This window comes from Rhinolophus hipposideros (genome assembly GCF_964194185.1).
Source record: "Rhinolophus hipposideros genome assembly, chromosome: 14".
NCBI classification, from domain to species: Eukaryota; Metazoa; Chordata; class Mammalia; order Chiroptera; family Rhinolophidae; genus Rhinolophus; species Rhinolophus hipposideros.
The window spans coordinates 24,927,946-24,943,235 of record NC_138060.1 but is presented as its reverse complement, the minus strand read 5'-3'; the positions used below and the strand labels follow the sequence as shown (position 1 = coordinate 24,943,235).

The window sequence follows — 15,290 nt, the reverse complement described above, 5'->3', positions numbered from 1 at the left end:
TCCTGTCCCTCAGCTGCATTTCCTCAAAAAGGGGCAGAATTGAGACAGTGCCAGACCTCATGTGACCCAATTTCGTACAAGATTAGGTCTCAGAGGGCAGGAGATGGAGGGGGTATGGTGGGAGCCTGCGTCGAGTTCCCAGTGTGTGCCAGGGGGTGCCTCCCCGCAGCCCTCCAAAAAGATGGCTACAATCACCTCCATCTTTGAGAGGTGGAAACCGAGGCCCACAGCGGGAAGAATGTGCCTCAGGTCACATGGCTGGTAGGAGGTATGGCCAGATTTGAAATCCGAGTCTTCTGCTTCTTTCTACTGCCTCTCCCGGCCCCCCCACCCCAGCTGAGACGGTAGCTCAGACCACACTCTGAGGCGGTGAGGGCAGCTGCGCACAATCCACCTCTAGCGTGAAGTTCCTGCCCTTTATGACAATACTTGCTTCTCCCCAACAGCCAGGCTCCGGCCTGAGCTCTGACCTCTGAACTGTCCCAATTGCCAGGACCACCTGCTGCCATGTCAGTTATGTATAAAATGGTGCTGGGGATGGACTAACAGGCTGGAGAGCGCCTCGCATCACCCACAGCGCTTTCCTGTTTGCTTTCTTGGCTCAGAGACCTCCAGACACTCGTCAAAGGTCAAACAGTATGTTTGTGGCAGGGCTGGCATTGGCACACTCATCGCTCCCTACTCCCTGCCCATGACAGCTCCCCTAGTGTCAGAGTGCCAGCAAGGGGACAGGCACTTAGTAGGTGCCTAGAAAACGTTTGTGGCTTGACCAGTTTTGAGGGCCCTAGTAACCACCTAAGAGGTAGTTTCCCCATCTGACTGGTGAACAAGCCCAGCGAGGCCACACGGGTTCCCCAAGGTCACAGACAGTGAGCGGCCACACCCTAGAAAACCCCAGGTTCAGGGAAAGCAGCTGCAGGTTCCCCAGACCATGTGGTCACATCCCTAGATCCTGTCACTGCTCCAGTACAGAGGAGATCTGCCCACTCCCCTTTTTCTTCCCCTTCCTAGACTCTACCCCTAAATGCATTCGGGGCATCAGGAGTTGTTTCCAGGGTGCAGTGGCTCCTGGTGGCTGAAGACCTAGCCCAGTGATCTGCAGGCCCACTTTCTGGCCATCCCAAGGCACCACGCATTCATCAGACAGTTCTCAGGAGGAGATAAAAGCTAATGGGCTTTTGCTAGCAGAGTGAGTGCCCTCACGGGCCAAAGGGCTCCTTGGTATTGAATCAGCAAGCGCAGCAGGCAGAACTGGCAGTCAAGGGAACAGGGTTCAAATCCTGCTTAACCACCATGCCTTGGTTTCCAAAAGTCAGTCTAAGGAGAGCAGTTCATGAAAAGGGGAACAGGACCAGTGTTTATCCTGTACCTAGCAGGTGCCAGGCCATGTGCCAGCCCTTACTAAGTCCAGAACTCACAGAGTCCCTGGGGTCATTCCACTTTGCAGCTGTCCAAACTGAGGCTCAGAGAGGTTAGGTCACTTACCCACAGTCATATAGCAGAGCCTGGATTTGAAGCCAGGTCTTTCCAATTCGAGAGCCTAAAGGCTTTCCATTGTGCTGGGTTGTCTCTACGTGCCCTGAATGCTGCAGTAACTAATGGGGGGGGGGGGGTACATTGACGAAGCACACAAAAGGGAAAGAGCAGCTTTCCCGTGTAGAATATGTGGCAAGGGCAGAGGATAAGTCCTGTAAAGTGACACACTGGGCTCTGTATCTTAAATCACTCCCTTGAAGTCCAAGAGAATGCATGTCTGTATATTGGGTTTCTGTTTAGCAAGGTTCACCTGTGTTTCCCAATTTGGGGATTTTTGTTGGTGTCATTCATGGTGGTAGAGGGGCACCCTAGTTCCCCTCCTCCTGTCCTCATACGGTCTGAAATCCAGCTGGATTCCCTCTGTAATACAGGGCTCGAGGCTCCACTCAGGCTGGCTGGGGGACTCGAATGCAATAATGCACATCAAACGCTGGGCCAGAAGAAGCAGCAGCTTTACCTGGGCATATACTGTGTGCTTGCTGTGGTCATGCTTCCATAAAGGCTCTCCCGGAGTCCCCTCATCCACCTAGGAGGGAGCGCCTGTCATTACCCCCATTCTGCGTCTGAGAAAACCAAGGCATGGTGGGTAGTAGCTAGCTCATGGGCACATAGCAGGTAAGCAGCACAACTAGGATTTGAACTCAGGTCTGGCCTACTGTCAGTTATCAGCACAATTGTATCATTACTACCAAAGGCTCGTCCAGTGAAAGAGTTTTAAATTACTAGAAAAGTCTAAAATTCCCAAAGGAAACAAAAAGTGGCTTTGAGAGCCCCAGACAATGACGTAGTTGTTAACTCGCCTGGAAGGAACAGCTGGTTCCACAAAAGATGTGGAATTTTTCAGGGACACACACTGCTGGGCCGCAATGATTCTCTACTCTTCCAAGCCTGGACCCAGCCGCTGAGCCTGAACCTTCCCAGGAGCTCAGAGCCAAGACGCTTTCCCTGGTCACCCCTGGCCTCCTTGTCATGTTGCTTCTGACCCCTGGCTTCCCAGATGCTCCTGCTGGAGTCTCTGAAACTGCTCTTCTCTCTTCCTGGGGATTGACTTGGACTTCCAGGTGATGGGCCATAGGTTTAGGGCAACATTTTGTACTTTCCCATGTGAGGCCACCACATGACAGAGGGGACGCTGGCCGACCAAGTCTGTGTGACACTGGGTGAGATGCTGCCCCTCTGTTTTCAGCCAGCTTGAGGATTAAAGCGGATGCTTGGCATACAGCAGGCCTTGCACATAGCCCAGGCCCCTGCCCAGCCCCGTGGAAAAACTCCTCTGAGTTTTCCAGCAGTGGATGGTCAGACACCGCTTGTGGTTGCTTTCCACGGAGAGGGCCGTTCTCCACCCCCAGTGGAAAAGAGGCCTGGGCTCATGCTGGCTGCATCACCCTCGTGGCTGTGTCACCTCCCCGGGCTGTGGTTTCCTCGTCTGCTGATGGAGGCAATACCACTCACTCACTCTCTGGATCCTTGTGGGGAAGCAGGAGATGGGACGTATGGAAGGGCTCAAAAAGGCCCCAGGGCTCGGCACCAGGTGTGCAGAACCTGCCTTTGAGTCTGGGACCTTTGCATCAAAGGTGTATGGTGTTTTTTCTTTTTCTTTTGCACATCGTGGGCCTGGCAGGTCTCACTCTGAGGGCCTAGACTGGGAGTTTCAGTGAAGTGCAGGGTCACCACAGGTCAGAGTGTAGGTGTCCTCACTGTGTGGTGTAGGCTCACATCCAACAAGGGCCGAGTAAGAACCTCCTGTGACGGAACACTGGCCAGAGCTTTCTCCTTCCTCTCCTCGGACCCAGAAAGTGGTCTCAGTAACCCCCATTTTGCAGATGAGAGCGCTGCAGCTCAGGGAACACAATGACTTACCCAGGGTCATACAGCACAGGGACAGCTGCAGAATTAGGATCAGCTTGTCATAGGGCAGATCCAGGGTTGTGGCTCCTGCCCTCACGCCTAGAGACCTGCCTTACGATTGCTGGAAAAATGTAAGAAAGGACATCAGCAAAACTGTGTTCTAGACCCTAATACACGTGTAATATTCATTGACTTCATTCTGTTGCATCTTTTTCTCTTTTCTCGTGAATCAGACCTCTCCTCTGTGCCAGTTCTATGCTAAAGACACTATGGAGCTTAACTTATTAAATTTTAACCTTACAGTAGGTCCCCAAGATAAAGAATATTCTTCCCATTTTACAGATGAGAAAACTGAGGTTCAGAGAGGTGAAGTCATTTACCCACAATCCCACAGCTAGAACAAAGAGAGAAGACTGAAGTGGCTAAGATGGTAGGCTCTAAAGCCACCCTAGTTCTCCACTTGCTCTTCCTAGCTTAGGCAAGTCACTTGTCCTCTCTAAGAAGCCTCGACTTCCACATCTGTGAAACGGGCAGAGTGAATGCTCTGAGATAATTGTGTAAAACATTATGTACAGGACTTAGCCCCCAGATGCACTGCATAAATGGATCATGATCACCTGATGATCAGCATTTTTTACTTGGCAGAGCTGGGATTTAAATCCAGGCTCATGAGGCCCCTTCTGCCTGTTTGACCCCACCCCCCCCTGCTTCCTTCTGCTCTCTGCAGGATGTGCAGCAGCCCAGGCCGGGGCAGAAGATGAAGGGGAGGCGGAGGCAGGCTGGATCGAGGGGGCTGCCATCCTCCTTTCGGTCATCTGTGTGGTCCTGGTCACAGCCTTCAATGACTGGAGCAAAGAGAAGCAGTTCCGGGGCCTACAGAGCCGCATCGAGCAGGAGCAGAAGTTTACCGTGGTCCGGGCTGGCCAGGTGGTCCAGATCCCTGTGGCCGAGATTGTGGTCGGAGACATCGCCCAAATCAAATACGGTATGTGTCCCAGCCACAGAGCCAGGTGCTAGAGCCAGAGTCTGGGCAGAGGTGGGACAGGCCAAAGGGACCCAAAGAGGCTGACCCAGGGAAGGGGGTGGGTCCCTGAAGACTGATCCCAAGCCAAAATGTCACCTGAGATCCTTCGGAAGTAGAAGGCTACTTCCTGGAGGGGGTAGGATTCCAAAATCCATTTAAATCAGAAATAGCAAATACATGACCCATGTGCCACCCCTCTCAAAACTGCCACCCATTACAGACACTATTAATCAATCACAGCTCAGGGCCTAGGTGTAGCCTCAGAAGCTTCAACACAACACCCCAGGACCACTAACACTCAGGATGGGTTTATGAGATGAAATCCATTTCCCATCCCTGATTTGGCTATTGATGGATGATTATAAGGTTACAGAGGTATTATGGGGAGTGGATGTGCATGAGAGAACATTCTAAGCCTGTATTCCTGCCATGGATAAAGTGAGCACGTTGATGCCACAGGGATTTGGACAATACCATGTCCTGGGTAAGTAGAGGCAGAAGACAGGGGAGAGCTTGGAGTGTCGCTCCTCATTCAGCTTTCAGGGACTTGATTTGCTGATAACGTGCCCATCTTTAGCATATCCTCCTCCTCGCCAAGATAGACTAATCCCTTTCAAAAGAATTCCCCAAATTATTGTGGCGATCAGAGAAAGAATGATTGAGAAAACTAGGCCCCAAATCCACACCAGGCCAAGAGAAGCACTTAACAAACTAAAGAATGTGCCCTCTAGGGCTAAGATTGTTGTTGGGCCCACCCTCCGCTCTCCAGGCCTTGGGCCCTTCCCTTGGCTCCAGTTGTCTCCCTGTTGGCCTTGGATGGGCACCATCTTGGTTCCTGCACCCTGGGCGCTCTATGCAGTCAGTCCCCAGTGGTGAACTTGCCCTTGTAATTACAGCTTCATTCCAGGGACTATTCCAGCCTCTCCAGCCACCTAAGACCCCGCTGACTCCCTTGCCCTTCCTCCCACCAGGTGACCTCCTCCCCGCCGACGGCCTCTTCATCCAGGGCAATGACCTCAAGATTGATGAAAGCTCCTTGACGGGGGAGTCTGACCAGGTGCGCAAGTCCGTGGACAAGGACCCCATGCTGCTGTCAGGTGAGCTGCAGCCTGCCAGTGGGCTCGCCTTCCTGAGAATTGTCCCCTTCCTGAGGCTAGAGGGTCTCACACATTGGTTCTTGGCTCCAGCTCAGCCCCAAATGAGGACTTCCACCCTTTTCTCCAGCAAACATGCATTTAGCCTACTATGCACCCAGCACTGCTCTAGGCCCTGTGGATAACACTGAATAAAATCAACAAAGAATCCCTGCCCTTGCAGAATTTATCTTCTAGTCACTTGGTTTCCTGAAAAAGTCAAACAAAGAAGCTCATTCTCATCAAGGATGAGTAAAAACAATCAGTCAGGTAACAGTCATTTTGGACACCTACTGTGTGCCAGGCATTGGGCTGGATGATGAGGAAACAGCAATGGATGAAGCAGATGAGTTCCCAACCCCAAGGAGCTGGTGGTAGAGTGAGAGGAGAGACACAATGGGAAAACTCCGGAGGGTGATAGGTGTGTGACAGAAATAAAGCAGGACAATGGGAGGCAGGTGGCTGGGGAGGTGAGGGGAGGCCATGTGTGAGCTGAGGTGTGAACGACGAGTAGGAGCTGGCCTGTGACTATGGGGGGAAAGTTATACCAGGCAGAGGAAACAGCAAGTGCCAAGGCCCAAAGGCAGGAGGACCATGCTGGAGGGCTGTGAGCAGGATGGAGAGGTGGAAGGGCCAGATGTCAGGCCTCGTGGGCCATGGTCAGGAGTTTGGAAATTTTCAGCGTGATAAGGATTCTCTGGGACGGTTTTAAGCAGCAAGCTGATCACATTTACATTTTTAAGATCTCACTCTGGCTGCTTCAGGGGCAAGAGAGAAGGTAAGGAAACCCTGCAGAGGCGAGGCATCAGCTAGGTGACACCCCACTTCCAACAGGGACACCCAAAAGGCTTATTGTCCAGCAGTGCTCAGCAAACATCTGCAGTCAGCTACTCTGGCCCTGGCCCTGGGCTGAGCGCTGGGACCCAGCCCCGGCCTTAGGAGCCCCCAGGCCAGATAGGCTTGGATGAGCTGAGCTGCCAACAGCTAATCCCACAGTGAAGGTGTAAGGAAGCCAAAAAGGGAACAGAAAGGGGACGTGGAACGGAGCTGGATTTTAAAGGATGGGGGGCGCCCTCCAATCAGAACTGTGGCGGAAGGACCCTCCCAGCAGAGGCAAACGTGTGAAAGGCGCACGTGTGAAAGGGGTCTGAAGGAGTATGGGGTCATCCTGGAAACACAGAGGGAGATCAACACGTCTACTGGGTAGGATGGGAAAAAGGAATGAGTCAGGCCTGAGGCATTTGTTTATCCACAACTTATTCAACCAACGCTTATTAAGCACCTTCTGTGTACCACCAGTTAACGGAACAAACAAGGTCCTGCCCTCCTGGAGTTTAGAATCCAAGAGACAGACAGTAAAGAAACAAGCAAGCACATATGTAAGGTAATTTCAGATAGTGATAAATCAAACGAAGACATTCTATCACGGTCGTGAGATAGAGACCCAGAGGAAAGGGACAGGAATCTTAGTTGGTCAGAGAAAGCATGTCTGAGGAGATTGGATTTGAGCCAAAACCAGAATAATGACAAGAAAGAGCATTCTAGGCAGAAGGACAGCAAATGTAAAGGCCTGACTGAGAGAACATGAAAAGCCTCAAATGCCCTCTCAGAACTAGGGCCACATGACAGCTTAGAACCTGCGGTCCTGGTTCCATTCTCTAGGCTGAAGTGGTTAGCAGAGCGGCAAGCACCCTTGGTAGAAGTGGCGGGTAGGTCACCTGGAACAGGGGAAGTCGAGGGGAGGTGCTGCTGGGCCTAAGTGGATGGGTATATCCTTCCTCTAGTCAAGGAGAAGCCTCATCACTGGGAAGGTGTGGCGGGATATCTCCAAAGGGACTGATGTCCCAGGAAACCAAAGTATCCTAAGAGAGAGCTGAAGCCTGCAGGTCCTTGGAGACTCGGCAAGGAGTTCTGCACTCAGTGGTGAAGGACAGGGGACTAGGGACCCACAAAAGGCATTCCCAGTCTCAGCAAGAATCTGGGTGAGCCCTGTGAAGCCCAAGCTGGTGGGGTCAGAGAAGGGTTAGGACTGGTCCTTGGCTTGGGAGTGGCTGGGCTGCGAGCACTGACAGAAGAAAGGCTCGATGAGGCCCCGAGCTCAAGTTGAACAAACTGCTTTGGTCTCGACCTGTACAACTGTGGGGAAGACTAGGTATGGAGTAGACCCTAGGCCTCCGGCTGTTAGGAGATAGCAGCCATGGTCTGCTGTGAATTCCTGGTGGACAAGGGGGAGCAGGCAGTGCCAGCGGCCAGGAGATTCCAGCTGGTTCAGGGGCTGATTCTTGGATTTCTAGTTATCTAGTAGAATGTTCCTAGTGGCCTTCCCTGGAGCTCTGTCCTGTCACAATATGGAAAGTGTGCCCGTCAAGTTCACAGAGGCCACAAGCCCAGGGAGGGGGTGGCGCAGCAAGAAAGCCAGAGTAAGGACCCACAGAGATTGCCAGAGAGCAGGTGAACGAGACTGAAGGAAATGGAACTTGACTGTGAGCAGCAGTGCTGACATTTAGAAACACAATTGCATGAAGGGAGGGAGAGGCAAGTGGCTTAGGCCAGGCCCATGGGGAAAGACAGTGAGAAAGCAGAGAAAGCAGCATAGAAGGCCCAATAGAAAGCTACCAATCTACCTGGGAAGAGAAGAATTCTGCAGCAGTCAGACCTATTGTAGGACAAAAGAGGCCACCTGACAGGTAGAGCCACCCATCACTGACTACGTGAGCCTGGACAGGTAGTGGGTAAGAGTGTTGTAGAGCAGGCCCAAGCACTGCATGGATGCGGCAGTCAGGGCCCCTCCCAGCTATGACAGTCACAGATCGTCCTGTACTTCTGCAACAGACCCACCTGGTTCATTTCCCTCTGTCCTGCCTCTGCAGAGGCTGCTCCCTCCTCCCAAATGGCCCTCTCCCTTCCACGCTGCTCCTTTAACTCCCGCCCGTCTGCTCAGGCCCCACCTCCTCCACGAAGCCTTCTCTGACCACCACTGCCCTCAGGCAGTCACCCTCATACAGCCTGGGACCCACACATGGGCCTGAAACATCCATACTGTGCTTGGCCCATTCCAGGCACAGCCTCATGATGTTGATTGAGTTTTGTCCTGCACAAACCATCTCAAATAAAATAAAGAGCAAAACCCATCCACAGCCCCGTCACTCAAACAGATCTAATGGGTCTCACTTTTACGGTCCCCTTGCATTCCTGGTCATGTGTAGATGGACAGATGCCTCCGTGATGCGCTTCTGCATCGATCTTCTCACCCAGACAGGTCCAAGCAGGCAGGAGCCCAAGCCCGAGGCTATTTGTTGTCAGACCCAGCTCCACCCCTGGGCCCTGTACGCCGTAGGGGCTCAGGCACTGCCTGCCAGAGCGTGGAGAGACAGCAGAGTTGGGCCAAGCTGAGGCAGATTCAGGCTCTGAAATGAACTCTGTGTGGCTTCGGGCACGTTGCTTCACTTCTGAGCCTCAGTTTACCTGTGAGGACGATAGGGGTGTCCTGGGTTATGATGCAGGTGAAGCCCTACCTAGCACAGTGCCAGCAAACAGGGGCTCATAACAGGTTGGTTCCCTTTCCATTCCTTGGATGGAGTCTGGAGTTGAGGCGAAACAGGTCTGAGTTCAAATCCCAACTCTCCCCCTTATTGGCCAGGAGACCTTGGACAAGCTTCTTACCCTTTCTGAACCTCCATTTTCTCAGTTGTAAAATAGGAGAATAACCCCAGCTATGAGGTTATGGGAAAGTATCCACTTGACTCTCTCTCCCCTTTCCCTTTCTCTGGGCTGGCAGCCTTCTTGCCACCATTCAGCTTCTCCCACCTTCAGCCTACATAAGCCTGCCTCCTCCAGGAGGTTTTCTTTGATTGCTCTCTTCCCCAGTGCTCTGAAGTCTGGATAGCTGCCATTTGGATGCTCGTTTTTCTGCATGACAAACATCTCAGTCCCTTTCCCTGTGCCAAGAGGCCTTGCTGGGCCTTCCAGTCAGATGACCGTCGGGGAACACAGAGGGACCAGGCTGGGGACACCTGTGGGATCCTCTTGGTAGTTCAGACCCCCGCCACCCCACCCCCATGCGGCATCTGGCACACTGATTCAGTCTAGAGGAAAGCAAAGGACACTTTGTTTCTGGGTCAATTGGCCCAGCATGCCCACCCAGCCTGTGACCATGGACCTCCCTTCACCTCCACATTTGTGTCTGTGCAACGGAGGAGCAGGTGGGGTGTCTTCACCCTGCCTACCCACAGGGCTGTTGTGGGGATCATGTACACAGATGGTGTGACTGTCCTTTGCAAATGGTACAGTGTGAGGTGCTGTGTGGTGTGGAATAAGCTCAGAGTTTGGAAACAGCGCTCAGGTTCCAGCCCTCCGTCGGCTCCAGCTGTCATCTCTGCCCTTTGGGACCTCAATCTTCCCATCTGACAAATGGGGGCAGACTAGCTGTCAGAAAGGCTCAGGTGTCCCCAGCACTCAGGGCACAAAGGAAATCTTAAAGGCCTGTAGCTCCTTCCTCTGGACCACCAGGTGGGCCCAGCCCCATGTCAGGTTCTTCAGACCAGGCAAAGTAGAAACATTGAGGAATGGCAGGCTCACAAGTCCCCGGGGCAGGACAGGGAGAGCGTGGAAACCAAAGTAAGAGCACAGCTGCCCTCCCGCTGCTGCCTACAGATGTGCCATCCTGTGCGGCTGCAATGCTCCCTTTGCCAGGGGAGCCAGCAATCCAGATTTTCATGCATAGTCTCCCAATGTTAAGTGTTGGCAAAAATCCCTATTCTTTTAAAGCCTATGTGGGTCAAGCAACAGATGGGTGGCCTAGGCGTGCAAACTCTGACCTGGGCCCATTTCTTTTCTTTCAGTGTTGTATTTTAACAAAATTTCAAACTTTCAGAAAAGTTGCAAGAATAGTACAAAAAACATCCCCCTGCCCTTCCCTCTGATTCAACTGTTGGTACCAGTTTGCCCTGTCTGCTCTCTCAGGAGCCTCCCTCTCTTTCGTCCTGCACACGTGGTAGCCCTGGGCCTCTTCATACTTCAGGTGTATTCCCTAAGAAAAGGACATCCCCATGCATCACCATAGCACAGCTATCAATTTGGGAAACAACATTGACGCAGTACTGTCACCTAATACACTGTCCATATTTCACCTTTGCCAGCTGTCACCACAGCGTCCTCCACCTAGGACCCAGTGCAGGACACTATGTGGCATTTAGGTGGCCTGCGCCTTCAGCCTCCTTTAACTGGGTGCAGCGCCTCAGCCTTCCTTTGCTTTTCATGGTGGAAGGCCAGTGGTTTTGAACCTTCCTGGGTCATGAACTCCCGTGAGAGTCCCATGGAAGCAGTGATCCCTGTTTTGAGAAATAAAGGCCCAGACTTGTGGTTTTGCAGCCTTTCAGGAGACTCACAGATTCCCGGAGAACCTGGTCTTGTATCGATTTGCAGCTGGGGAAACTGAGACCCGGAGCAGGAGTGTAAGGCTCCACAGAGGGCCGGGCCAGAGCAAGACCTCAGCCCCCACAGCCTCCTAGCCCAGTGCTCTTCCTGCAGCCCCCAAGCATGACCTCACCTCCAAGGACCATGTGACTTTTATTACCCAGCAACATGGCCTATTTGAAGCGTCTTATGGTTCCCAAATTCCATTGGGAAACCAGCAACTAGGTGCCATCAGTGCGGCCGTGGAAGGGATGGGGGCCAAGGGGCCAGGGTTGGGGCTGCCCTCAGAAGCATCAGCGTCTGGCTCCAGCAGGCCCGTGGGTTTGACCCCTGCAGTATCCCTCCCGTCCCCCATCAGCCCTGGAGCCAGAACATTAACAGTACAAGGCTGCACAGGACATCAGCAAACCTTCTTGGGCCTGCTGTCCACCCTGCCCGCCGAGTGATAGGCTGGGCATGGACAGCTGGACATGCCACACTGCTGCCGCCTCCAGGGAGCCTAGGACGCCACCGTGACTGCAGGAAGGCCCAGTCTGCCTCTCGGCCCGTGCTCTCTCCATTACACTACCCTGCCTCTTCTCCATGAGAGGCAGTGGGGTGTAGTGGATAGAGCACGGGTTCAAGTCCCTGCTCCACCGCTCACAACTGTGTGACCCTTGGCCATCACTCAACCTCTCTGAGCCAGAGAGGCCACGGGTGGGTGGAAGGGCTTGGGGTTATGCTTGTACCAAAACCTACCGCACAGGGCTGTTGTGAGGGGGATGGGCTCGCAGGTGCTGAAACGCTTTGCCAACTGTCTAGTGCTCTGCAAGTGTTCGTTATTACTGTTATTAACTGCGTTGATAACAATAATGATGGGAAAACTGCATCTGAGCCGGGAATTGTGTGGCTTTGCTTGGTGCTTGTGCCTGCAGGCTGATAATGCTGCCCCCAAACGGCCTCCATCCTTTCTTCACATGTCCACCCCCAGAAAGTGGCCTTTTAGAAGGTACAACCTCACCCCTGTCCCTGTTCAAAGAGAGGCGTGGGGAGTCGGAACCAGGAGAGCAACGGGCACTGAGGCCCAGCCCTAAGCTGTGCTTCATGTTCTGCGCAACCTCAATCACCCGTTTGCCCTTGCTGGGCTCAAAAGCCTCGTTTTATAAAACTAGGCCCCTCCCGCTCTGCCTTCGGGGCCTCTGTGCACCCCACTTGCCTCTGCCTTTAGCCCCAAGACAGCCAACATCTGGGCCAGGCCAGGTGGGGGCCATTTCTTGCTGCTCAGAACAAGTGGGAAACAGATGGGCTTCAAGACTGCAGTCGGGAAGGTTCTGGCCCACCCTGTGCTGCCAGGTCAAAGGCAACGAACATTCAGGTGGGACAGGACAGGGGGGACAGGGCGGGCCGTCCAGCTGGCAGGAGCCACAGCGTTCCCTGGGCCTGAGCTCCTTCTCTCTCAAGAATGGGTGGGAGCTGATGGCTGACGCGGCTCCCCCACCGCTCTCCAGCCCATCTCCCTCCCTGCCTTCCCACTCTGTCCGTAAGCCTTCCAGGCAAGGTGGAAAGAACAGGGACGAGAGCTCCAGCCTTGCTCCCCCAGCTCTGCCCCCACTAGGGCATTCAGCCTCGCAGGGCTACTTCCCTGTCTGTGAAATGGGGGCATGATGGCTATCTCAGAGTAACTGACAGCCAGGTGGAGAAAACAGCTCAGACAGTACTTGGCACTAGTGAACGCTCAGTAAGTATTACGTCTTTTCCTCCTTCCCCCGAAAACTACTTTTAGTGGCTCCCTACTGAACACCAAGCAAAGAACCAACCCTGCTACCGTCCAAGCAGGCTGCTCCGTGACCAAGCTTCTCTCATGCTCCTCCCCTCATGAGCCCTGAGCTTCATTCCAGCTGATCCACTGCTGTCACCCTGTCCCACCTTTGCTTGCACTGCGCCCCGGCCAGTCCTCTGGGCCCTGGGATCTCTGCTGTCTTGCACTGTGGTTGATCTGTATGCCTGTCTGCTCCCCTCAAACCCAATACACTGTGAGCTCCTGGAGGGCAGGCACCACAGGGGACCCTCCCTTCAGGCCCCAGAGCCCAGAGTTGGCACTCCACACATCTGTCCATCAAATGAAAGAGCATGGCCCAACCAGGGGGCTCCACGGTGTGTGTGCACAGGCCTTTGCTGGCCCCATCCAAACTCTGAGGTGCAGCCTTCTGATGGAGCTGCCCTACCCCACCCAGGGGTGACCCTTGTCTCCAGGGGCCCCAGGGAACCCACACTTCATCACCGAGAGGTGAGACATAAGCCAGACCTTCCCATTTTACAGAAGATAAAACTGAGAGCCAGAGAGGAGAGGGCTGGCCTCAGATCACTCAGAAAATCAGAAGAAGACACCAGACTGGTCCCCAGGTCTCCTCCTTCTCAGCCCAGGGCCCTCTCTATCCACCCCCCCACCATGCTTGAATATTCTGAGGGGTTCCATGGGAGCTTAGAGGAGGTAGGGGCTACCGGATGGTGCCCACAGGACCATGGACAGTGAGGTCCCAGTGCCAGGTCCTGCTGGGGTCCCACACCCTCCGCTCCTGCCCAAACACCTTGAGGTTTTTGTTTGAGAGATTTAGTCATTCACCCTTTCACTTGCATGCCTGTAGTTCTACAGCCCTTGGGATAAGCACTGCCCTCTGCAGGGGATTCTGGAGCTGGGCTATGACAGCCTAGGCCAATGACCTGGTCCACTCCATTCTTTCTCTGGCAGGAGGGGCAGCCAGGCCCTGACGTCCTGGTAGGGGAGAGGAATGGCCCAGTGAAGGGTAGGGAGGGCAGCAAGGCTCAGATGAATTTGACCCTTTGTAAAACCATCCAGATGGCTTCTTGAGGTTGTGGTGTTCTCTGTTATAAGACATGCCCACTGTGGAAAACACAAACAAGGAGGTAGCACTACAAAAGGTGCTGGAGTGCCAGCCGCAAGCCAGGCTCTGCTGCGGAAGGCTACGGGGAGACTCACGCTCACAGCCTACCCTCAAGGGGCTCCCGATCTGGAGGGAGGGAACTGACCTGTGGGGGTCAGTTCCAAGCAAAAAGGGAAGTCCCTTTGTGGGGATCAGGAAGGCCACCTAAAAGGAGGGGCGTTTGTCCTGAGCCTTAAAGAGGAGGCTTTAGACAAAAGGTAGGGAGGGCATTCAGGCAGTGGTAACGGTGCCAGCAAAGGCAGAGGGGACGGGGCTGCTCACAAAGGCCCGGCGCGCTGTGACGCTCCCAGGGCAGAGGCCACAGGGTAGGAATCAGTGGCCGAGGGCCAGAAGAAGGCTGGGTCGGACCCAGGGGGTGCCAACCAAAGCGTTTGAGGTTTTCTGAGCTAGGGACAGCGGTCAGAGCTGAGGCTGGGGCACGGAAGGAAGCAGCGCCAGACGGGGCGGTCGATGCCCCCAGCTCCTCTGGCCCGTCTCCTGCTGAGGCCTGTAGGACCCCCAGGCTCATCTGAGGAGGGCAGGGCCATGCTGAGCCTCACCTGGTGTCTCCTGAGTTGTGGCCAGAGGCCACCACCCTGACTTCCTCCTCCTCTCTCCCGCCCTCCTCGCCTCCCAGTGGAGAGCTGCCAGCTCCCTGCTGTGATGGGAGTGATTAGATTAGAAGATGATTTGGGGTCTGATTATCTTGGGTGGAAATTGGCCCCCTGCGTCTTTTTCCATCCCGCTAGGGCTGGTGAGGTGGGGAGCAGCTTCTCCAGTGCCACCCAGACAGAGCAGACTTTTTCACGAATGTGTTTGAGACCGAGGTGTGAGGGCCTTGTTTCCTGGAGGGAGAGGTGGTGTGTGACAAAGAAGAGAGGCTCCCGGCTGTGCCCGTGCCCAGCTGTGAGTCTGGGCATGCCACTTCTCCCCGCACCTCAGCTTCAGCCTTCTCCGTAAACTGAGGGCCGGTGAGAGGCCTCGGGGATGACAGATGTGCAGGGCTGAGCACACGGCCTCGCACAGAGCAGGTGTCCTAACGAAGCTTGCGCGGGTACCACCCCTGCTGCCTGCACTCTGAATGTGTGCTCCTCCTTCTTATTTAAAGATCTGCAAGGACGCCAACCCCACGCCCACGTGACCTCTCAACCTTGGTTCCCTCATCTGTCCAATATTGCTGATATTTAACGACCCTTCCTGTCAGCCCCCAGCCAAGCTGAGCCAGGGCACAAGAAAGCATTTTGTCAGCAAGTTATTGTAATTGCCAAGGTCCTGTTATCGGGCCCTGGTTCTCCCCGTTTGTGCCCCTTGGGAGGTAGGTGGGCTCCAGGTCTGCCTATGATGGGAAGACACCAGGACTGGCTGTTTGACCTGGAATCAGTGTCCAAGCTCATTCTGCGGTCTCCTCTATTC

The 15,290-nt window shown here is 54.1% G+C and overlaps 1 protein-coding gene across 12 annotated transcripts in view; it reads left to right on the top strand.

Annotated features, from left to right (window-relative positions):
* ATP2B2 (ATPase plasma membrane Ca2+ transporting 2) overlaps window positions 1-15,290 on the top strand; it is a 358,541-nt gene that overhangs the window by 278,747 nt on the left and 64,504 nt on the right. For all 12 annotated transcript variants that reach the window (XM_081072392.1, XM_081072393.1, XM_081072391.1 and 9 more), the window contains 2 exons: window positions 4,112-4,369; window positions 5,380-5,505. In XM_081072392.1, coding sequence (XP_080928518.1) covers window positions 4,112-4,369; window positions 5,380-5,505 — 384 coding nt within the window. The remainder of the gene's footprint in view (window positions 1-4,111; window positions 4,370-5,379; window positions 5,506-15,290) is intronic.